Here is a 25,389-nt window from a genome sequence, read left to right on the forward strand (position 1 = left end):
TTACAAAAAATACAAAAATTAGCCAGGCATGGTGCCATATGCCTGTGGTCTCAGCTACTTGAAAGGCTGAGGTGGGAGGATCGCTTGTGCCCAGGAGGTCAAGGCAGCAGTGAGCTATGATTGTGCCACTGCATTCCAGCGAAGAGTGAGACCCTGTCTCAAAATAAATAAATAAAGTTTCTTTTATACCACTATATAGCATTACCTAACTAGCTGCTTAAATATTTCTCCAAACAATAGCAACATGAAACAACCTCTAAAATATTTGGGGGTAAAGGAGCATGATATAAGCAACCTACCCTCAAATGGTTCAGATACATACACATACACACACACACACACACACTCTTATAAAACAAATGGGGCAAAAATGTTAATAGCAATATGGGTAAACAGTATATGGTGTTATGTGTATTATACTTGCACATTTTTTCTGTAAATTCAAAGAAACTTCTGAATTTTTTTTTAGAAAATATTAGCACTATTATATTAATACTTATAGCTTTATTTGTAATGTTTTATCTGTGCAGTTTAAAAATTGTAGTACAATGGTTTTCTCTGATAATAGGCTTTTTAAAATTTTAAAGCAAAACCACAATTCTCTGGGTCCTTAATTTTCTGCTTTTCTCTCAAAGCTCTGATATAGTCTATGACACCGCTTAAATACTCTGAATTCTCTTTGAATGTAAAAAAAAAATGTGTATTATCCATACCAGTTAATATATTGTCAGCATAAGAAGAGAATATACTGATTTAGTGAAAACTTTGGGGGATCATGTTTTATAGAACTAGGAAGAAGAGTTTTCAAAAACTGGTCAACTGCAATTAACAGGAAGTTCACAAATTAAGAAGACTTTGTTGCATTTTAATATAAATATGAATAAAATATACAATAAGGCTTGATTATAGTAATCACACTGGGTTTGTCATATTCTAGACATCAAACAACAGTGTCCTTGAGCAGAGTGTAATTATTCCCTGTTCCACACTAGGTTGGGCATCAGCCAATAAATTATTTATAAATAAACTAGTATGTATGTTTCCTAAGCCATTAAAATAGAAAAACCATTAGCCAACCTATTTAAGAAAAAGCACTAATAAGAAATAAGGGCCAGGCATGGTAGCTCACGCCTGGAATTGCAGCACTTTTGGAAGCCAAGATGGGAAGATCGCTTGAGGCCAGGAGTTTGAGACCAGCCTGGTCAACATAGCAAGACCTCATTTCTATTTAAATTAAAAAAAAAAGAAAAAATTTAACTCCCTCAGGTAAAGTGGAAACTAGAAGAAAATGGAGAATATTTGATTTTAATTCAACTTAAATACATTTGAAAACCTGAATAAAAGAGATAATTTGTAGGATAACATGCATTGTAAAAACTGAACCCCGGCAAGACAGAAACTCTAAAAGAATTAATTACTATGGAAGAAATGGAAAAGTTCTAAAGGTGTACCCTTCCTCCCACCAAACCAAACTAAACAAAACAAAAAACAAAACCAACACACCAGAACTAGATACTTGCAACGATATATATTATATCTGCAAGGAATAGATAGCTTTGAAGATAATTAAATTATTTCTCAGCAGAGAAAGGGTATTGATTGCTTTTAAGACATCAGTATAACTTTAATAGTAAAATCTGATGGTAAAAAATATAACAAAAAGGAAATTTTAGGCCAATGTCATTTAAAGTTGATGCAAAATTATATGTAAACAAATAGAATTTAGGAGCATATTATAAGCATAATATGATTGAACATAGTTTATTCTGGGAATGAAAGGATAGCTTAATGCTAATCAGTCCCTTAATGCAACTCATCATAGTGATAAGTTAAAGGAGAAAATAATAATCATCTCCAAAGATACCAAAAAAAAGCTTTGGATAAAATTTATTACTCATTTTTGATATAGATTCTGAATCAAATGGGAATTGAGAGGTATTTCCTTAGCATGGCAAATATTAATCTTAAATGGAAGGCCAGTATTGTATTTAAGAGTGTAAAATGAGACTTTCTATTTAAGTCAGGAAATGGATAGAAATTTCCATAATCCTCACTATTAACAGTGACATGTATATAATACAAATCAAAGGTATGCAAATAAGAAAGGAGGAGGCAAAGTGATTGTTATTTGTAGGTGGTGGTATTGTATGCCCCCAAATACCATGAAATGAACTGAAAAAATTATGAGAAACCGTAAGATAACTCAGTAAGGGAGCTGGGCATAAGATTGATATTCAAGGATAAAACTCCAGGGGGTAGGAGATATAAATGTAAAAAGCAAACTAAGGACATATTTATGTTGATATTTATTTTTTTGTCTCTAATAATACCAATTCCATGAGAAAAAGGATGTGATTGGCTTTGTTTATTGCTTTATCTCTAGTGCCAAAAAAGTGCCTAGCACATCGTGGGCATTCAAAAAGTATTTTGTGAAACTAAGAAAGGGGCAAGATGGCCAACCAGAAACCCTTAGTACTTGTCCCTACCCCACAAGACAGTCCAAACAATGGATAAATAACTACATTTTGATGAAAATAACTAAAGGAGAGCACCAGTGTACATCAAAGGAGTAGCAGAAACCTTGGAGAGCACAGAAATCTAGGATGGCCCCAGAGAGAATGGAAGGAAACCCCTGGCCTCCACCACCTCACCTCCCAGCGGGGCTCAGCTCTGAACCAGGAGGGACTTCTCCCTGTGAGGAAAAAGTAAGATGGAGGACCCAAGCATCCCCCATCAACACCTTGGACACCTGTAGTCCTCAGCACTGGGGACTCCTGCAGTCCTCACACACACTGAACTCAGCCGAAGGAGGTGTCAGGAGTCCACACAGCCGTGCTCCCTCCAGAAAAGAAGCCAACACGGTGCCTTGCCCTCTTTGATTCACACGGCTTCTGTGCTTTGCAATCTTGGAATCAGAACCACTGCTAGAGTATGTCCTGCTCTGGGGATGAGTGACCATGGCACTCTTCCGTGCCTAAGGGCTTAGCCACCATGGAGCCACCCCTGTTCAGTGGTTCAGCATCACTGAGAGGAGTTTCTACCACACCCTACCCTGTGAAGCCAAGCTGCTGCAGGGCTACTCTATCTACCCTTCCCAGTGGTTGCTGCATCTTGTCAATCAGGACCCAAAATAAAGCTGTGCACTGCCTCCCAGGGAAACAGTGGATTGACAAAGCAGCTTCATCTACCCCTCCCAGTAACTGCTACACCCAGCTCCCCCATACCTGAGCTGAAATAGTACCCTTCATCCTGGGGAAACGGTGCCTTGGCTGTCCAGCAGTCATGTCCCACCAGTGCCTGAGTTGAAGATGTGCCCTGCCTCCTGGGAAATGATGTCTTGGCCACTCAGAGCAGTCACATCGCCTGGGACTGAGCTGAAACAGCACATCGTCTCCAAAGGAATTAGTGCCCTGGTGAAGCTGGGCAGAGCTGATAGAAACCCTGCATCCCAGAGAAACATCATTGGCTGGGCTGAGACACCCTGGCCCGCATGCTAAACAACTAGTACCTTGCTTCCCTGGAGTCAAACTAGCTCCTTAGAGTCTGAGCTGCTGAGACAAACCCTTTACCAGGGTCAAATCTCCATAGCATCCCTTCTTTCCTGGAGCCAGGCCAGTGCTGTGCCCTGCCCTCAGGGTCAGAGACATAGCTATAATCTGGTCCCCTGGGCCTAAGCTGCTAGAGGTTGCCTCAGAGTCACAGACCCTGGCTCTGTGGGTGATCTCTATCCAACTCTGCCTCAGAGTAAACCTATACCACAAGACCCAGTTGTTACAATAGGTTGGCAAGGTCTTGAACCCAGGACATCAGGTTCACAGCTGCTCTGACACCTGTATCCTGGAGCCCAGTGCTGCTGCAGCTGCATATTGATCATGTCAAACCCAACAGCAAGAGGGATTCATTCAGCTAAGTCTGCCCATTGTGGAGAAAACATGATCAGGACCGGCTCAAAACTCTTGCCACCAAGAACCCCAGCAATCTATGCTACCACTGCTGCTGCCACAAACTCCTATAGCCTAGGCTGCTGAGACATCATCGCAAATGTTGATTGCAGCTGAAGAATCTGTACAAAGACTATACCACTGAATATACTTGGAACTAGCCACTACATCTTTTTCAGCTGGCATACTAAGACTCATTTGGAGGTGAAAATATGACCCTACCAAAGGAACACAATAACTCTCTGCAACCTCCAAAAAAAGGGAAATTTATAAATTGTCTGTAAAGGAATTAAAAATAATGGTCTTTAATAAACTCAGTGTGATACAAGAGAATACAGATAGACAGTTGAAAAAGAATCAGAGAAACAGTTCATGATCTCAAAGAGAAATTTAACAAAGAGATGGATATCTAAAAAAGAACCAATAGAAATCTTGGAGCTGAAGAATTTAATGAATGAAATGATACTATATAGAGCTTCAGCAGCAGACTAGATCAAGCAGAAGACAGAATCTCTGAACTTGAAGGTAGGTCTTTTGAAATTACCCAATAAGAGGGGAAAACAACAAAAACAAAAGCCCAAAACAATGAAAAAGTGAAAACAGCCTATGGGAGTTCTGGGATACCATTAAACGAGAAAACATTTGCATTGTGAGAGTTTCAGAAAAAGAAGTGACAAAGACAGGAACAGAAAGCTTACCTGTAATTATAAAATAATAGGTGAAAACTTCCCAAGTCTTGGAAGAGATATGAACATTCAGATTCATGAAGCTAACAGGTTCCCAAACAGACTCAACCTAGAGAGATCCTCACTGAGGCAAATTAATGGTCAAAAGTCAAAAACAAAGTAAGAATTTAAAAAGCAGCAATGAGAAAAATATCAAGTCATATATAAGGGAACTACCATTAGGCTACAAATAGATGTCTCAGCAGAAATCCCAGAGGCCAAGAAAGAAGGGGATGACATTGAAAGTGCTGAAAGTCTTTCCTGAACAAGAAAAGTTGAGGGAAGTCATTCCCCTACAGCTTCCTTATATCAAATGCTTAAGGGAGTTCTTCAAGTAGAAATGAAAACATATGAAAGTACAGTAATTCACTGATAAGGGCAAATATATCAAATCCAGAGTAATTCAATAATGTTATGTTGCTCTGTAAATTATACACATCTCTACTGTGAACCATTAACAAAATATCAGTCATAAGTCCTCATCTATCAATAAATACTTTGAATGTAAATGGATTGAAATCTCCAATCAAAAGATAGTTTTGCTGAATAGTTTAAAAAACAAGATCCAATGATATGCTGCTTACAAAAGCCTCACATTAACTTTAAGGACACACAGAGGATGAAAATCAAGGGATGGAAGAAGATATTCCAGGCAAACAGTAACCAAAAGAGTAGGAGTGGCTATACTTACATCAGATAAAAGAGATGCATTGGGGAAAGCACAGCTTTATAAATGGTGCTGAGAAAATTGGAAATAAAACTAGATTTCTGTCTCTCACAAAAATCAAATAAAAATGCATTAAAAACTTAAATGTAAGATCCAAAACTATGAAAGTATTATAGGAAAACCGTGGGGAGGTACTTCATGATATTGGCTTAGACAGTGTTTTTTGGCTATGCCTCAAAAAAGAAGACAAATAAGATTACATCCAATTAAAAAGATTCTATACTGAAAAAGAACAATCAACAGAGTGAGGAGACAACCTACAAAATAGAAGAAGATATTTGCAAACTATTCATCTGACAAGAAGTTAATATCCAAAATATACAAGGAACTTAAACAGCTTAACAGCTAGGAAAAAAAAAAAAAAAAAAAAAAGAAGTGCAAAAGACCTGAATAGTCATTTCTCAAAAGACATATGAATGGCTAACAGTTATATGAAAAACTGCTCTCCATCACTAGTTATCAGGGAAATATAAATCAAAACCACAGTGTGATATCACTCAATCTGTTAAGATAGCTATTAGCAAAAAGACAAAAGATAGCAAGTGTTGGTGAGGATGTGGAGAAAAGGGAACTGTTGCACACTGTTGATGGCAATGTACATTAGTATAACCATTATAGAAAACAGTATGGAGGTTTCTTAAAATATTAAAAATAGAACTACTGCATGATCAGTAATTCTACTGGGTATATATCTGAAGAAAATATAATGAATGTCACAGAGTTATCTTCACTTCTATATTTACTGAAGCACTACATATTCGCAACAGCCAAGATATGGAACCAACCCAAGTGTCGATCAGTGGATGAATGGTTAAAGAAAATGTGGTAAATCTACACAATGAAATACTACTCAGCCATAAAAGAGAATGAAATCCTGTCATTTGCAACAACATGAATAAACCTGGAGGAAATTACATTAAGTATGCCAGGTCCAGAAAGACAAATACTGAATGATCTCACTTATAGGCAGAATATTAAAAAGTTCATCTCATAAAAATAGAGAATAGAATAGTGGATAGCAGTGGCTGAGGAGGGTAGTGGGAAGGAGGAGTTGGGGGAGGTTCTGCAAAGGACACAAAGTTACTGTTAGGAGAAAATAGTTCCTGTGTTCTATTGCACATTAGGTTGACTATAGTTACCAGTAATGTATATTTCAAAGTAGATAGAGGATTTTGAATGTTTTCACCACAAAGAAATGATAAATGCTTGAGACGATGGATTTACTTAACCTGATTTGATGATTATACAGCATATACATGTGTTGAAACATCATATACCCCATAAATATGTAAAATTATTAAGTGTCAATTAAAAATAGATGAAAAAGATACATCATTTTTCTAATAGAAAAAACCTGAAAGCAACAACAATATCCATTAGCATTAGTGGGAATCTGATTAAGTTTTAAAAACAAGATGTATTTCTGAACTAATATATAAAACCCTCCAAAAGAATATTAAAGTAAGGCACTAGGACATATACAACTATAATATACTTAACAGGATGAAAATAATACAAAACATGTTCTCTTTAACAATGAAATTATTAGAAATCAACAATAGAAAAAGATTTGGGAAATTCCAAACGTTGGAAGAATCAACACTTTTCTAAGTAACCTATAGGTCAAAAAAGAAATTACAAGGGAAATAAAATATCTTGGACTAAGTGAAAAAGGAAAACACAACATAGTAAAATTTATGGAATTTAGCTAAAGAAGTAGTTGGAGTGAAATTTATAGCTGTAAGTGATTTTCTTAGAAAGAAATGGAATCATTAATCCTCTAAGCTTCTGCCTCAAGAAGACAGAAAAGGAAAAGTAAATCACACAAGAAGTAAGTTGGAGAGAAAAAACTATAACTACCAGAGTGGAAAATGTTGAAATGGAAAACAGAAAATAAGCAATTTCAAAAGTTGGTTCTTAAAAAGGAATTACATAAAATTTTATTAAAAACTTTATGCTAATTCAACAACTTAGATGAATTGTAAAAATTTTAGAAGTACATAAATTACCAAAACTGATTTAAGAAGAAAACATTAAATCAGGAAAAGAAATGGAATTAACAACTAAAAATCTTCCTACAAATAAAAGCTCAGACCAGATGACTTCACTGGTGAATTCTATCAGACTTTTAAAGAAGAAATAATATCAACTCTACACAACCTCTTTCAGAAAATAGAGGGAGAGGGAACACTTTCCTACTCATTTTATGAAGCCGCTATTATCCTGACACCAAAGCCAGAGAAATACATCACAAGAAAAGAAAACAGAAAAATCTTCCCCGAAACAGGTTAAAAAATCCTTAACAAAATATGAGCAAACGAAATTCAGCAACATACACAAAGTTATATACCATGATCAAGTAGGGTTGTTATCCCAGGAGTGTTAAATTAGTTCAATATCTAAAAATCATGTTATATAATATATCATATCAATAAAGGACAGAAACGACAGGATCATCCCAATAACTGCAGCAAAAATATTCGATAAAAACCAAGACCCACTGATTATTTAAATTTCTAGCAAACCAAGAATAGAAGACAACTTTCTCAACCTGATGAAGGGCATATAAAAATCCTGCCCTAAAATCAGATGTAATGATGCAAGACTAACATTTTCTTTCTAAAATTGGTGACAAGGTAAGGATGTCTGCTCACCTCTCTTGTACTCAATATCATTCTGAGAAGTTCAAGCAAGTGTAATAATGCAAGGAAAGAAGTCAAAGGCATACAAATTGGAAAGGAAGAAGTAAAACTGTCTTTATTACCAGATGGTATAATAACTACATAGAAAATATGGAGTCTACAAAAAAACCTCCCGACTTAAAAAGTCAATTTAATAAAATTGCAGTGTACAAAATCAAAAATGAAAAACAAATGTATTTCTATATATTTATTAGCAATAAACAACCTGAAAAGACATAAAACAATTCCATTGACAATAACATCAACAAGAATAAAATAGCCAGAAATAAAATGAACAAAAGTACAAGATCTGCACATTGAAAACTACAAACTATTGCTGAGAGAAATTAAAGATCCAAATAAGTGAAGAGATACACTATCTTTATGAATTAAAAGGTTCAATGTTGCCAATTTTCCACAAATAGTTCTATAGATTCAATGTAACACCCAAATCCCAGCAGGCCTTTTACGTAACAAAATAATTAAAAAGGCAATCCTAGGCCAGGCACAGTGACTCATTCCTGTAATCCCAGCTCTTTGGGAGGTAGAGGCAGGAGGATTGCTTGAGCCCAGGAGCTCTAGACACCCCTGGGAAACACAGTGAGACTTCATCACTAAAAGAACATTTAAAAAGCCAGGTACAGTGGCATGTGCCTGTAGTCCTACCTACTGGAAAGGCTGAGGTGAAGGATCACTTGAGCCCAGGAGTTTGAGGCAGCAGTGAGCTATGATTGCACCACTGTACTGTAGCTTAGACAACAGAGTGAGACCCTGTCTCTTAAAAAAACAAAAACAAAAATGAGAAAACAATCCAATACTAGAATGTCTATGGAAATGCCAAGGACCTAGAATAGCCAAATTATTTTGAAAAAGGAGAAAACGTTGGAGGACTAACACCTCTGGTTTCAAGACTTAATAGAAAGCTAAAGTAAATTAGAGAGCATGGTATTAGCACAAGAATGGACAAACAGATCAATGGAATGGAATAGGGCATCTAGAAATAAACCTCCACATTTATGCTAATTCATTTTTGACAAGTGTCACGGGAATTCAGTGAAAAATAGCTTTTTCAACAAATGGTGCTAGAGTGATTGTTGGATATACATAAGCAAAAAAAAAAAAAAAAAAAAAAAAAAAAAAAAAAAAGTTAGGCCCTTAATTCACAGTATACACAAAATTACCTTAAAATTGTGTATAGACCTAAATAAATGAGCTAAAGGTTTACAATTTTTAGAAGAAATCTTGCGTCAGGCAGATTTCTTAGATATAACACCAAAAGAAGGATCCATACAAGAAAAAAAAAAACACTTGGGCCAGGCACGGCGGCACATGCCTGTAATCCCAGCACTTTAAGAGGCTGAGGCAGGTGGATCACGAGGTAGGTCAGGATATTGAGACAATCCCGGCCAACATGGTGAAACCCTGTCTCTACCAAAAATACAAAAAGGTAGCCAGGCATGATGGCATGCACCTGTAGTCCCAGCTACTCAGGAGGCTGGGGCAGAAGAGTCACTTGAACTCAGGAGGCAGAGCTTGCAGTGAGCCAAGATCACACCACTGCACTCCAGCCTTGGCAACAAAGCAAGACTCTGTCTCAAAAAAAAGAAAAAAAAAATTGATAAATTGAATTTTAACAGAAACACTTGTGTGCCTCAAAGACCCCACTAAGAAAATGAAAAGACAAGCCATAGACAGAAAATGCCTGCAAATCACATAGCTTATAAAGGAAGAACTTTTATAACTTAATAAAACTTAAAAGGACAGCACAATATAGGCAAATTATTTGAACAGACATGCTACCGAAGATATATGAATGCTAATAAACACATGAAAACATGGCAAACATGTAAAAAGATGAGAGAAATGTACGTTAAAACCACATAAAGATGTCACTACATGCTCATTAGAATAACAACAATAAAAAAGACTGATTATATCAAATGTGGGCAACTGGGCAGCAATTGGAAACTTGTACAACAGCTGTTTTGGAAAACGTTCTATTTCTGAACAATTTAAATATATATTCTTCTTACAGTTGAGCAATACCACTCCTAGGTATCTACTCAAGAAAATGAAAACATAAGCACACACAAACATGTGTATCCAAATGTTCATAACAACATGATTCATAAACGTCAAAAACCGAAAACAACTCAAATGTCCATACACTAATGAATGGACACGAAAATGGAGTGGATCTGTACAATGGAACACTATGCAGCCATAAAAGAAACAAACCACTTAAACCTGCACTGACACAGGCAACTCTCACCAGCATTAAGCTAAGTACAATATTACATACTGTATGATTCCATTTATGAAAACGTATAGAAAGACAAAACTATTCAGAAAGCATATTAGTGGTTACCTGGGGTTTGGGGGAACTCCGGATGATGGATGTTCTAAGGATTATGATGATTGTTGCACAACTATATCATTTTAGCAACTTACTGAGCATACACTTATACTGGTGAGTGTTGTGGTATGTAAATTATACCACATGGTGTATGTAAAACAAATACCAAATCACCAAGGTATTTTAAAGTAACACACATGTATCCCATCTACATTAAACTTACTATATATATTCACACATGTGCTAGTAGACCATAAACTTTCTGTGACTGTACATACAATATATTTGCTTCAGGGAGAAAGGACTGAAAGTCTGGGATAGGACAGAAAATTACTTTCATTTTATACTTGCTGACATTATTTGCTTTAAGAAAGTTAAACCATGTACATTATTACTTTATAAATTAAAAACTCTAGTAAATAATTAAAAACAGCCGACCACCCATAGTCCTGATATAAGGATCCAGGCCTGCAACTCAGCTCTTGAGTCTGCTTATCTCAATGAGGTCATAGGCACTTCTGAGTAGCGCATAATAAGATAAAGTGAATTTCGCCACCTAAGCATGGTGCTAGTTCCTATTAATTTCAGAGAGATGAGTGCAAATTGTGGGACTCAGGGTAAACGCAAGAGGTTTTCGACTAGAATTACTTTAAGCATCACAGCATACTGCATTTTGCTATGCTAGTCCCTAAAAAAACAAAAAGCAAGTCCCTCATCCCCAAACACAACCCAAATGCAAAGACCACTTTGATTCCTTGTGGAGTAAATGGGGGGCAAAGGAAAAGTGAGAATAGGGTGGTCTACCTGATAGCAGGCATACAATACATGTTTTCAGAAAAGTACAAATTACCATAATGTAAATTAGGGATTTCAAAGTACCTTTTTTCTGCTATGTCATGCTTTTAGAAGAAGCTGTATATAAAAAGTGTGTCCAAATTTGTTTCTATGAATCATACAGTAGATACTGCACAGTGATTTTGTGATACCCTTTAATATCAAGAACTTGTTCCAAATATTTGATTTTCAATTGGACACTATGAAGATATGACTGTTTAATTAGGAATGTTTAATCTTAAGCAATGCAAGAAATCAAAATACCCTGCCAACATTTAATTATCAGAATTCAACTATTTTGTAACAATGCCTTGAGAAGGTCACATTTAAAATTGTTTTGCTATCATGTGAATTTCCCTTTTAGTACACGAACCTAAGACTTTATAGAGTGCAGCTCCCAAATGCCTGGTGTTTGCTGTCCGTTTCCAGACACGGAATCAACAATGTAATACTTCCTTGAAGGAAAAACACCTGCAGAGAGAGCCAAATAAATCATAAAAGGTGCTACTTTCTTTCAGCTTTGACTGCCTTCACTTGCTTTTCAAACTGACAGTTTCAGGCTGTTTTGAGTGCTTTGAATATGCAACCACATGTTGGTCACATGTGTGTCCTTCATGCATGAGTTCCTCATTGTCCTGTTCCTTTGGACCCATCCATGCTGAAGCTTCGGTATTAATTTAGACTCGCCAGACATTTAGTGAGCAGATGTTGGGCTACAACACTACCATTGGGTTAGGTAGTATTATTATCCCATTGCAACAGATGACATGGCTGAGGCTCATTGACTTTCAGTGTCCTAAGTTCACAAATTGGTAAATAGGAAAACCAGGGCTCAGCCTGATCCTTTTCCTTTACACTCTTTTTTCGAGATAGTATCCTCTTTATCTATGGCCCCTTCCCTCCCTTTTCTCTCCAGGTTCACTGGTCATCCAGAGCAAAGCAGAAGAGATGTGGAGAAGGGGCCCTGTGCTTTACCCCATTCCCTTCCCCACAGAGAAGGTAGAGGGGAAGAAACATTCAGGGCTCAGAGCTTCTACCACACTTGGCCCTGTTCCTATTTCCATACTCTGCCCACGACACTGAGCCCAGAACTTCAGCTCTCACCCTGTTCTGTAACTTTCTTCTCAGATCATGGGAGGTACTACGGGTAATTGTTTCTAGAGCAGTCCCTGCAGTAGCAGAAGTGTCCTGAACAACATCATTCCAAACTTTAAAAAGATTTTTTGACAGCAGCACAGCTCCCAGAGCTCTCACAGTTCATGGTCCTTCTGAGTATTGTCAAGACCGTGCTTGGGCTTGGGAGGGGTTGAACCAGCTTCCACCTGCTAGCCTGGAAACCTAAGCACGATTCAAAGCATTGCTTCCATCGTAAAAGCAGGTTTCTTAATTAAATCAATGGGAAACCAGTTTGAGTTCTCCACGACTGATACATGAATGAACTTTTGAAACAGAATACATTCATACTTGGGGATTTAATCTTTACCCTCCAACTTTCTATCAATATGTTTGTAAGACTGAATGAACTATTATTGTGTTTAATACAAAATAGAAAAAGACGTATTCTCAGAATTCAAAAACACAGCTTCCTTTAATTCGTATTTTTCTCTCTTACTCTTTAAGCTTTATTTTTTAAAGTATAATTTCATTCAACTCCAAGGAAATCTCCATTTTAACAATATTATTAAAGGATCCTACTATTTTACCCATATATTTTATTGCTGAGCCAGTGTTTGTCTTACCTCCTCGATGGATAATCAAAGAAGTTTCGCTTCCAATGGGACAGTCCTTAAGTATATCCACTACTTCTGTATGGCTCAGGTTCTGTACATTCTGCTGGTTGATCTCAACAATGAGGTCACCTTCACACAGGCCGGGGCATCCCTGAATGTCAAGTATTTGTTTCACTCGCTGTCCTGTAGGACTGTCGGCAATAGTGAAGCCGAAGCCCTGGGCACCTTTCACAATGGTTAAGGTCATAAGTTCAGCTTGGGTGGCTCCAGATGAAGCCATAGACACATTGTCATCATGGACGGGTGGTGGATATGTGCCATCTAGCTGACCATCAGCTGGAATGGAGTGCAAAGAATGAGGCGGCCGATCTGTTATATCTGGAACTGACTGTGAGGTCCGAGAAATGTATTCCAAATATGTTTCATAGTTGTGTCTTCCATTGACCATCACTGGAGGTGGCCTCTCCATTATTGCAAGGGGTGGCACCATGCTGTTAGCAGGGTCTTCAGGATCAAAGGGCAAAGGGTAGCCACGACACAACACCAGGTTGACACTCTGACCAATAGGAACAGACTGGAAAAGTTTGACAACATCTGCATGAGTGTGTCCAAGGACACAAACTTCATTAATATAGACAATGACATCACCTGTAAGAAAAAAAGAGATTGACAACATGAGGTAAGTTCAATTAACATTGACATAGAGAAATGGAATTATTTATGAGACTAGTGAGAGGTGCTGTTTCTCAGTAAGCAGTGAGAAAATCAATTAGAATATACTTAAAATCACTGTAGGTGACTGAAGGTTACAACAGGACTGCCAACAAATATAATGATCAAATGCTGAAAAAAAGCTACTTGGTTATTCTTGAAGTTCAGAAACAACTTCATATTCAGAAAGAAAGGCTCTGAGAGAAAAGGTTAGAAGAATTTGTACCTTGAAGAAGCACATTCTCTATGCTTCTTTTTCATCTTATTTTCCATCTTTGGTGTAATTCAGTTAATAGAATTTTCAAACTATTGAGAAGTAGTGGTCATGAGTTTTAGATGAAAAAGAAATCCCTACCATTTTTTAATATAAGTTTAATAAGTCAATTGCCTTTTTTCTCTTTTATGGAAGAGAAAAAATTTGCCTATTTTTTTCCATCTATAGCAGGTAATTACAAAGCTTCCATGTATATGCAAGCAAAGGTCAAGAGTGCAGGTTTTGGCATTAGGGAGCTGGGTTGACATCTTGGCTCAACTATTTAACAGATACGCGATACTGGCCAAGTTACCTGCTTTGAGCCACAGTTCCTCATTTGTAAAGTTGTGAGAATAAAATGACATAATGTAGGAAAAGTACTTGGCATAGTGTGTGACACACAGTGCTCAATAAATGTGGACTATTATTAATATGATTGTTAAAATAGGATGGAAGACATTTGGGACCCTTGGTTTCAAACAGAAAGCTGCCATAGTTCATCCTCTGATCTTAGATAAACTAATATTTCCGCGGATCATTTTCAATAAAGGCACTTGTCCTTTCTCCCCAGTGAACTATCACAGATTTTCAGAGGTCTACTGGTTAGAGGCTAACTTTAGATTAGAAATGCCCTGAATGCAAATTATTCATTATAAAATATGTTCAGAGAAATATTTTTTCCTGCGTAAAATGCAGAAAATCATGGCTGTTTGAGATAAATGTTTTAAAAAATTTTCAATTAGGTATGAATAACAATTTTATTTTTGGAGAACTATTTTATCATGGATTGTTATTTTTATCTTCACAAACCATAATACTTGAAAATTGAACTTGCAAATTGAGATTGTGCCTGACTATGCTGAGGAGTATATTCGGGATGAAAAGACATGTTTTCACAGATTGTCAAATAAACAACTCCGAACACATCAGTTTATCAGAATAATTCTGGAATGGGAGGTGCAAATGGCTAGGGATTTCATTCTGAGACATCCTTGCCCAGCAAGCTTGCACACATCAAAAATGAAAAACAGAGTTGAACTTTTAGAGTTGACTACTTTTTTGGTCTTTTGTAAGTGTCTAACATAAAATGAATAAAACAATTAACAGCATTGTCTTAATTAACAGTCCCTCTTCCCAAATTGACAGAAAGGCCAAGCAGACATTTTCAGGGATCCAGATTAGGTCTGCCTCTAGAAAATGTCACAACCTATGTGATTGGTCAGATGAAACTTCACTTTTCCATAATGTCTATCAGGGAGGTTACTGATGTGGAGGCTGGAACGTGGGTCCATGGCTCAGAACTGAATTGGAGTGGACATTCTATCACTGCTATAATAATTCCTCATCAGCCTGTGGCAGCTGGGGATGCTTTGGGCATCATTTTTAATTGATTCTGTTCATCTCAGTATCCCAGAGAAGTGTCTAATTCAGATAGACTATTTTTTTCTCCTCCTGTTTCTTTTAGTTTTAATGTTATATTATTTTCCACATTTAAAAGGTTGAAAGAACAACAAATACTTGTATACTAACATCCAACTTAATGACTGGAACATTGCTCGTTTTAGTTGAATCCCCCGTGGCTAGCACCTCTTCCCCAACTTGCTTTCCTTTACAGCCCTTTCCAAGGTAACCATTGTCCTACTTGAGGTTTGTTATTTACATATACTTTATAGTTTATATCATATCTAGGTGTCCATAAAAATAATATCTCTAAATAGTATCTAATCCCTAAATAATAATCCTTGGAAAGTATTTTTACATATTTTAAGCCTTTTGTAAACGGTATATATTTTAATATTCTGTAACTTTTCTTAAAATATGTTTGTGATATTTATTTTGATACTTGTGCCTCTAGTTCATTAGCTTTCATCATAATATAGTATTTATTGATGGCTATATTACTACTTAATAACGTCCATCGATTCTTTTGTTAATGGACACGGGAGTTATGACAAATTTGTGGCTATTGAAAATAACTCTGCCATGAACCCCGTGCTGGCACAGACCATGTGCATCTTCAACTTTGTTAGATAATGGCAAATGGCTGACAAAAGAGGTCATATCGATTGACACTCTCATCGGTAGTGTGTTGAAATTTTCATTGCTTTACATCTGACATAGTACTTGGTATTCTCATACTTAATTTTTACTAATCTAATGGATGTGATCATAGTTTTGATTTGCATTTCTCAGATTGCCAGTGAGGGTGAGCATCTCTTCATGTTTATTGGCCTTTTGGATTTTCTCTTAGGTATGCCTCATTTCCTCAATCTTCCTATTCAGTGAGTTTTTTTTTTTTTTTTTTAAACTCATTGACTATTTTTGATGTCTACTTTCATTCTTGCTCCAACATTCTCCTTAGGTTTAGGAGGCTGTAAGGTATAGTAGAGATCACATGGGATATGAGGTCAAAAGACTTTGGTCTGAGTTCTAGTTTCATCACTTATTAGCTGTATAACTTTCCCAAACTGGCTTCAATCCTCTGCGACTCAGATTCTTTAGAAGTAATGATGAGCAATAGTAACAGCAGCTTATTGTTCTATGGGAAACAATGAATGAGATCATACAGGTGAAACGGTTTCTAAGCTATAAATTATTATGCAAAAGATGATTGCTATTTCAGTAATTACTATTTGTCCTTCGTTACGTTCTTCCATAAAATCAGGACAGTCCTACCAAGACATTCCCACAACAGTTACAGTCAAAGATGATTGTGGAAATAATGGGTTTCTGAATGGCCAAGTAAATGTGAGAAAGGGAACAAACGCCACTTCCTCTAAGGCTCTCCCAAACTTTAACCATTGTTAACAGACTCCCCAGTCCCCAAGCGTGCTCTCTCCTTCCCTCTGCTCTGCCAGAAGTTCATAGGAAAAAAGAACTAAGGGTCATGTTGAAAGCTCTCAAGGTTCCCTGCCAGGTCTAAAGAGTAGTTGTTTGAATTATAGTGATTAATGTTATCTATTTTTGAGTTTTAATGTGACCTTGCTATTTAGAAACAGAGAACTATTTGTGTTTCTTAGACCGCCTTTTACAATTTATGGGTATTTTCCACTCACAGCAATTTTTCAAGTCATCAGGCAAGTGAGAAAGAACCCTGCAACAATATCTTTAAGAAGATAGAAGATTTCTGAATGTAAAAGATGAGTGACCAGTTATCACAGGACAAAACTATATAACAACTTAACAGTACTCAACTGCCCACTTTAAAAAAATATATATATAGATGTCTAGATAATAAGTCATGGCCAAAACTCTTGTAGATGGGGATGTCAGCAAACATTTACTTGTTCAGATAGAATTTATTGGGTAGAATACTTATAGACTGTGCTGTATAAATGTCATTTACATGTTGTGAAATAAAAACATAAGACACCTGGTATATGTCATCTGACAGTGCCATGCCAAGTCCTCAGACAGATTGAGTTTAAGAGTATAGAAAGGGATGTCATCAGGAAGACTGGCCCTAACCTGTTGGCCTACTTGAGAGGGAGAATTGGAAGAGACACTTGATCTCCCCATCTCTCAATTTCTTCTTTTATAAAATGGGAATAAAAATATCTCCTCCGTTTCCTCTTTTGCAGAGCTACTGTGAAAATGAGATCATCCTTGTGAAAATACTTATAATCTTATCAAATTTTTTCTCCATAAAAATAAGAAGATACATTTCTTTTGAAAGCTAGGCATATATTTTCATTACTATATTGCTGGAAAGTTTACTTTGTTTCCTAAATGGTCATTCACTTCAGGCCATATTTAGGTTAGTTTTAGGCCTGTTGGTCAGATTGAGAGTGAGTGATGAGTTAGGTGTCCCATAGGTCTGGTCTCATAACAACCTGAATGCCATTTATGGAATTTCAAAGTGCAAGTGAGGTGGAGTGAGTTTGTCGAAGCAGGAGCTTTAAAACTGCTGTCCTGTATGAAAAAATGTTCTAAGATAATTTTTTCTTTCTTAGTCATGGGAATCAAAATACAGAATAGGATACATCATCATTTTGGATAAAATAGGGCACTCTACATAAAGCATTGCTTTAATTAGTTATTTTTATACCTCTTTCCTCTACCCCCACATTCTTTGAGTCACTGTGGCCTACAGAATCTTCCTTTTCAACATCTCTCACTTACCACTCCCTCTCTGCCTTCCTTAAACACCACCTTGGACCAGACTAATTTACTTCCTAGTCAATTCTCATCTTACAGTCTACTCTATTAAGTTCAAACTACTTGATCTCTTGATCAACTGTTTAAGTCTTTCCAACTTATCTTTGTCTTCACCACCCAATAAGTTATTCTTGTGAAGCTGGTATCTTCACTGCTCACAACTTACAAATTGTTACTTGCCTCTAGTTAAATTCTGCTATCCCTTTACCCTCAAGTGCACTTCCTTTCTATGTATGAATTCATGCCTACTAATTCATTTCCTTCCTCACGTCTTCAAAGGTATCTTCCATCACTCCTCCTGACATTGCTCCTATCTCATGTCTGAGGCTTGCAAATGCATCTCAGACTTTGTTCCTTTTTGGGAGTTCTACCCGTTCCAAGATTTCTCCGCACTATATACAGAGCATCGTTACTATGTTGAGAATTCTTCAGGTATTTAGGATAGATTCTCACTGACTAAAGGATGGAAAGATTTAGTCAGAGGAACCCAGAAAAGATTTCATAGCTAAATGTACTACCTCCAGTTTAGTGTTTCTAACTTCTGTTTTTGCCAAGTTACCCAGATTTTTTTTTTTATTATACTTTAAGTTCTAGGGTGCATGTGCACAACGTGCAGGTTTGTTACATATGTATACATGTGCCATGTTGGTGTGCTGCACCCATTAACTCATCATTTACATTAGGTATATCTCCTAATGCTATCCCTCCCCCGGTCCCCTCCCCACAATAGGCCCTGGTGTGTGATGATCCTCTTTCTGTGTCCAAGTGATCTCATTGTTCAATTCCCACCTATGAGTGAGAACATGCGGTGTTTGGTTTTCTGTTCTTGTGATAGTTTGCTCAGAATGATGGTTTCTAGCTGCATCCATATCCCTACAAAGGACACGAACTCATCCTGTTTTATGGCTGCATAGTATTCCATGGTGTGTATGTGCCACATTTTCTTAATCCAGTCTGTCACTGATGGACATTTGGGTTGATTCCAAGTCTCTGCTACTGTGAATAGTGCTGCAATAAACATATGTGTGCATGTGTCTTTATAGCAGCATGACTTATAATCCTTCGGGTATATCCCCAGTAATGGGATGGCTGGGTTCAAATGGTATTTCTAGTTCTAGATCCTTGAGGAATCGCCACACTGTCTTCCACAATGGTTGAACTAGTTTACAGTCCCACCAACAGTGTAAAAGTGTTCCTATTTCTCCACATCCTCTCCAGCACCTGTTATTTCCTGACTTATTTTAATGACTGCCATTCTAACTGGTGTGAGATGGTATCTCATTGTGGTTTTGATTTGCATTTCTTTGATGGCGAGTGATGATGAGCGTTTTTTCATGTGTCTGTTGGCTCTATGAATGTCTTCTTTTGAGAAGTGTCTGTTCATATCCTTTGCCCACTTTTTGATGGGGTTGTTTTTTTCTTGTTAATTTGATTGAGTTCTTTATAGGTTCTGGATATTAGCCCTTTGTTAGATGAATAGATTGCAAACATTTTCTCCCATTTTGTGGGTTGCCTGTTCACTCTGATGGTAGTTTCTTTTGCTGTGCAGAAGCTTTTTAGTTTAATTAGATCCCAGTTGTCAATTTTGGCTTTTGTTGCCATTGCTTTTGGTGTTTTAGACATGAAGTCCTTGCCCATGCCTATGTCCTGAATGGTATCACCTAGGTTTTCTTCTAGGGTTTTTATGGTTTTAGGTCTAACATTTAAGTCTCTAATCCATCTTGAATTAATTTTCGTATAAGGAGTAAGGAGAGGATCCAGTTTCAGGTTTCTACTTATGGCTAGCCAATTTTCCCAGCACCATTTATTAAATAGGGAACCTTTCCCCATTTCTTGTTTTTGTCAGGTTTGTCAAAGATCAGATGGCTGTAGATGTGTGGTATTATTTCTGAGGACTCTGTTCTGTTCCATTGGTCTAGATCTCTGTTTTGGTACCAGTACCATGCTGTTTTGGTTACTGTAGCCTTGTAGTATAGTTTGAAGTCAGGTAGCGTGATGCCTCCAGCTTTGTTCTTTTGGCTTAGGATCATCTTGGCAATGCTGGGTCTTTTTTGGTTCCATATGAATTTTAGAGCAGTTTTTTCCAATTCTGTGAAGAAAGTCATTGGTAGCTTAATGGGGATGGCATTGACTCTATAAATTACCTTGGGCAGTATGGCCATTTTCACAATATTGATTCTTCCTATCCATGAGCATGGTATGTTCTTCCATTTGTTAGTGTCCTCTTTTATTTCACTGAGCAGTGGTTTATAGTTCTCCTTGAAGAGTTCCTTTACATCCCTTGTAAGTTGGATTCCTGGGTATTTTATTCTCTTTGAAGCTATTGTGAATGGGAGTTCATTCATGATTTGGCTCTCTGTTTGTCTGTTACTGGTGTATAAGAATGCTTGTGATTTTTGCACATTAATTTTGTATCCTGAGACTTTGCTGAAGTTGCTTATCAACTTAAGGAGATTTTGGGCTGAGACAATGGGGTTTGCTAAATATACAATCATGTCATCTGCAAACAGGGACAATTTGACTTCTTCTTTTCCTAACTGAATACCCTTGATTTCTTTCTCTTGCCTGATTGCCCTAGCCAGAACTTCCAACACTATGTTGAATAGGAGTGGTGAGAGAGGGCATCCTTGTCTTGTGCCAGTTTTCAAAGGGAATGCTTCCAGTTTTTGCCCATTCAGTATGATATTAGATGTGGGTTTGTCATAAATAGCTCTTATTATTTTGAGATACGTTCCATCAATACCGAATTTATTGAGAGTTTTTTGCATGAAGGGCTGTTGAATTTTGTCAAAAGCCTTTTCTGCATCTATTGAGATAATCATGTGGGTTTTGTCTTTGGTTCTGTTTATATGCTGGATTACGTTTATTAATTTGCGTATGTTGAACCAGCCTTGCATCCCAGGGATGAAGCCCACTTGATCATGGTGGATAAGCTTTTTGATATGATGCTGGATTCGGTTTGCCAGTATTTTATTGAGGATTTTTGCATCAATGTTCATCAGGGATATTGGTCTAAAATTCTCTTTTTTTGTTGTATCTCTGTCAGGCTTTGGTATCAGGATGATGTTGGCCTCATAAAAAGAGTTAGGGAGGATTCCCTCTTTTTCTATTGATTGGAATAGTTTCAGAAGGAATGGTACCAACTTCTCCTTGTACCTCTGGTGGAATTTGGCTGTAAATCTGTCTGGTCCTGGACTTTTTTTGGTTGGTAGGCTATGAATTATTGCCTCAATTTCAGAGTCTGCTATTGGTCTATTCAGGGATTCAACTTCTTCCTGGTTTAGTCTTGGAGAGTGTAAGTGTCCAGGAAATTATCCATTTCTTCTAGGTTTCCTAGTTTATTTGCATAGAGGTGTTTATAGCATTCTCTGATGGTAGTTTGTATTTCTGTGGGGTCAGTGGTGATATCCTCTTTATCATTTTTTATTGCATCTATTTGATTCTTCTCTCTTTTCTTCTTTATTAGTCTTGCTAGCGGTCTATCAATTTTGTTGATCTTTTCAAAAAACCAGCTCCTGGATTCACTGATTTTTTGGAGGGTTTTTTGTGTCTCTATCTCCTTCAGTTCTGCTCTGATCTTAGTTATTTCTTGCCTTCTGCTAGCTTTTGAATGTGTTTGCTCTTGCTTCTCTAGTTCTTTTAATTGTGATGTTAGGATGTCAATTTTAGATCTTTCCTGCTTTCTCTTATGGGCATTTAGTGCTATAAATTTCCCTCTACACACTGCTTTAAATGTGTCCCAGAGATTCTGGTATGTTGTATCTTTGTTCTCATTGGTTTCAAAGAACATCTTTATTTCTGCCTTCATTTCGTTATGTACCCAGTAGTCATTCAGGAGCAGGTTGTTCAGTTTCCATGTAATTGAGTGGTTTTGATTGAATTTCTTAGTCCTGAGTTCTAGTTTGATTGCACTGTGGTCTGAGAGACAGTTTGTTATAATTTCTGTTCTTTTACATTTGCTGAAGAGTGCTTTACTTCCAACTATGTGGTCAATTTTAGAATAAGTACGATGTGGTGCTGAGAAGAATGTATATTCTGTTGATTTGGGGTGGAGAGTTCTGTGGATGTCTATTAGTTCTGCTTGGTGCAGAGTTGAGTTCAATTCCTGGATTCCTTGTTAACTTTCTGTCTCGTTGATTTGTTTAATGTTGATAGTGGGGTGTTGAAGTCTCCCATTATTATTGTATGGGAGTCTAAGTCTCTTTGTAAGTCTCTAAGGACTTGCTTTATGAATCTGGGTGCTCCTGTATTGGGTGCATATATATTTAGGATAGTTAGCTCTTCCTGTTGAATTGATCCCTTTACCATTAAGTAATGGTCGTCTTTGTCTCTTTTGATCTTTGATGGTTTAACGTCTATTTTATCAGAGACTAGGATTGCAACCCCTGCTTTTTTTTGTTCTCCATTTGCTTTGTAGATCTTCCTCCATCCCTTTATTTTGAGACTATGTGTGTCTCTGCGTGTGAGATGGGTCTCCTGAATACAGCAAACTGATGGGTCTTGACTCTTTATCCAATTTGCTAGTCTATGTCTTTTAATTGGAGCATTTAGTCCATTGACATTTAAGGTTAATATTGTTATGTGTGAACTTGATCCTGTCATTATGATATTAGCTGGTTATTTTGCTTGCTAGTTGATGCAGTTTCTTCCTACCATTGATGGACTTTACATTTTGACATATTTTTTGCAGTGGCTGGTACCTGTTCCTTTCCATGTTTAGTGTTTCCTTCACGATCTCTTGTAGGGCAGGCCTGGTGGTGACAAAATCTCTAAGCATTTGCTTGTCTGTAAAGCATTTTATTTCTCCTTCACTTATGAAACTTAGTTTGGCTGGATATGAAATTCTGGGTTGAAAATTCTTTAAGAATGTTGAATATTGGCCCCCACTTTCTTCTGGCTTGGAGAGTTTCTGCTGAGAGATCTGCTGTTAGTCTGATGGGCTCTCCTTTGTGTGTAACCCGACCTTTCTCTCTGGCTGCCCTTAACATTTTTTCCCTTCATTTTAACTTTGGTGAATCTGCCAATTATGTGTCTTGGAGTTGCTCTTCTCAAGATGTTCTCGGTACTTCCTGAATTTGAATGTTGGCTTTTCTGCACTGCTTTTCCCCCATCTTTGTGGTTTTATCTGCCTTTGGTCTTTGATGATGGTGACGTACTGATGGGTTTTGGTGTGGGTGTCCTTTCTGTTAGTTTTCCTTCTGATAGTCAGGACCCTCAGCTGTAGGTCTGTTGGAGTTTGCTTGAGGTCCACTCCAGACCCTGTTTGCCTGGGTATCAGCAGCAGAGGCTGCAGAAGATAGAATATTGCTGAACAGCGAGTGTTGCTGTCTGATTCTTGCTCTGGAAGCTTCGTCTCAGGGGTGTACCCTGCCATGTGAGGTGTGAGATGTCGTTCTGCACCTCAGTTGAAAATGCAGAAATCACCCGTCTTCTGTGTCACTCATGCTGGGAGCTGGAGGCTGGAGCTGTTCCTATTTGGCCATCTCGGGCACACCCTTGCTCAACTGCCACCCAGATTTTTGATAAAAAAAATAAAAAAATCCTGACAACTCCCATCCTACTAATTACATGCACTCTACATTAAAAATTATTATTTTTAAAGTTTCCTCTCAGTTAATAAGATTTAATTGAGCTCTATTTTCTGCAGCTTATATTAATTTGTGTTTTAAATCATAATACATAATTTTATTATAATATTGTACATCCATTCTGGGTCTACTCCACAACCCCCCCAACATATAATACTGACTTGTACTTTTGGGGTGTGCTACTCGCCACATCAGTTAAATGGAAAATAACTGCTCTTGATACAATTTATTCCCCAAAGTGAAACACTGTGGTATGTCATACTAGTAGAGTTGAAGTTAAATCCCCTTTAAAATAATTTGAAGCGGTTTCTAAAATCTCCAGATGGTCCCATTAGAGTGACAGTTGTAAAAACAGCCATTAATTGGAGAATTCCATTTTGGAGGTTCTGGATCCTACCATGGCTCTACTGACTTTACACATCAGTCTCGCAGATAGCATTATTATACATGCCCATCAAATTATTTATTAATGGAAATACAAAAACAGATACTTAGGTGTAAAAGTTGTAATGGATAGAAAATTCCTTCATTAGAAGAATCTTTGTTTTATGTGTTACTTTATAAATGACACTGTGAATAAAAATAAGGTTCAGACAATGACTTTCTTAGTAATTTTCTATATATTATGAACCCAAATGTGGCATAATGGCTGCAAAGCACTAGATATTGCCTTCTACCTGCTTTGCTATTAACTCATCTTCCATAGCATACACTCTGTTGTTCTCTTCACTTAACATCCTTTAATACCTGCTCATAGAGACAGAGTTCAGGCCAAACTTTCTAGCATGACATATGAGGCTCTCAGAGCACTGACTTAGAAGTCAGGCGGTTTATGTTCTTTATGCCAGCTATGCTAATAACTAGTGGTATCAACACTTCCTAGGTCTTATTCCTCACTTATTCATTAATTTATTCAGCAAAGATTTACACTTATTCAACTATTATGAGCCGGGCATCATCTTATAAAAAGAGGATTGAACCAGGTGATCTTGAAAGTATCTTCTTCTCTTTAAAATTCTAAGACAAAGCCTCTTAGATTCTAGCTCTTGGATAACTTTTATTTTTAAAAATTTCAACTTTTAAACTTCAGATTCAGGGGATACATGTGTAGGTTTGTACACGGGTATACAGTGTGAGGCTGAGGTTTGGGATATGACTGATCCCATCACCCAGGTAGTAAGCATAGTGTCCAACAGGGAGGTTTTTCCGTCCTTACTCCCATCTCTTCCTCCCCTGTCTAGTAGTCCCCAGTGTCTATCATTGACGTCTTTATGTCCATCAATATCCAGCATTTAGCTCCCACTTAGAAGTGAGAACACTTGTTCTCACTTGTTCTAGTATTTGGTTTTCTGTTCTTGTCTTAACTCAGGATTACAATCTCCAGCTGCATCCATGTTGCTGTAAAGAGCATTTTGTGTATGTCTATGTAGTATTCCATGGTATATATGTACCACATGTTCTTTATCCAATCCACCATTGAAGGGCACATAGATTGATTACATGCCTTTGCTATTGTGAACAGCACTGCGATGAACATATGAGTGCATGTGTCTTTTTGGCAGAACGATTTATTTTCTTTGGGATACATACCCAGTAATGGGATTTAGACAGCTTTTCAACTGATTGCTTCCTTCCTTTTTTCTACCACCACTACCTGAGATGAGATGCTTACCGTCTATTATATG

The 25,389-nt window shown here is 37.2% G+C and overlaps 1 protein-coding gene across 4 annotated transcripts in view; it reads right to left on the minus strand.

The window, feature by feature from the left end:
- The window catches only part of MAGI2 (membrane associated guanylate kinase, WW and PDZ domain containing 2), a 1,467,283-nt gene that overhangs the window by 237,176 nt on the left and 1,204,718 nt on the right, over positions 1–25,389 (minus strand). For all 4 annotated transcript variants that reach the window (XM_033194948.1, XM_033194950.1, XM_033194947.1 and 1 more), the window contains one exon: positions 13,004–13,642. In XM_033194948.1, the coding sequence (XP_033050839.1) occupies positions 13,004–13,642 (639 nt within the window). The remainder of the gene's footprint in view (positions 1–13,003; positions 13,643–25,389) is intronic.

This window comes from Trachypithecus francoisi, unplaced genomic scaffold, assembly GCF_009764315.1.
Source record: "Trachypithecus francoisi isolate TF-2019V2 unplaced genomic scaffold, Tfra_2.0 Lachesis_group4, whole genome shotgun sequence".
Classification (NCBI taxonomy): Eukaryota; Metazoa; Chordata; class Mammalia; order Primates; family Cercopithecidae; genus Trachypithecus; species Trachypithecus francoisi.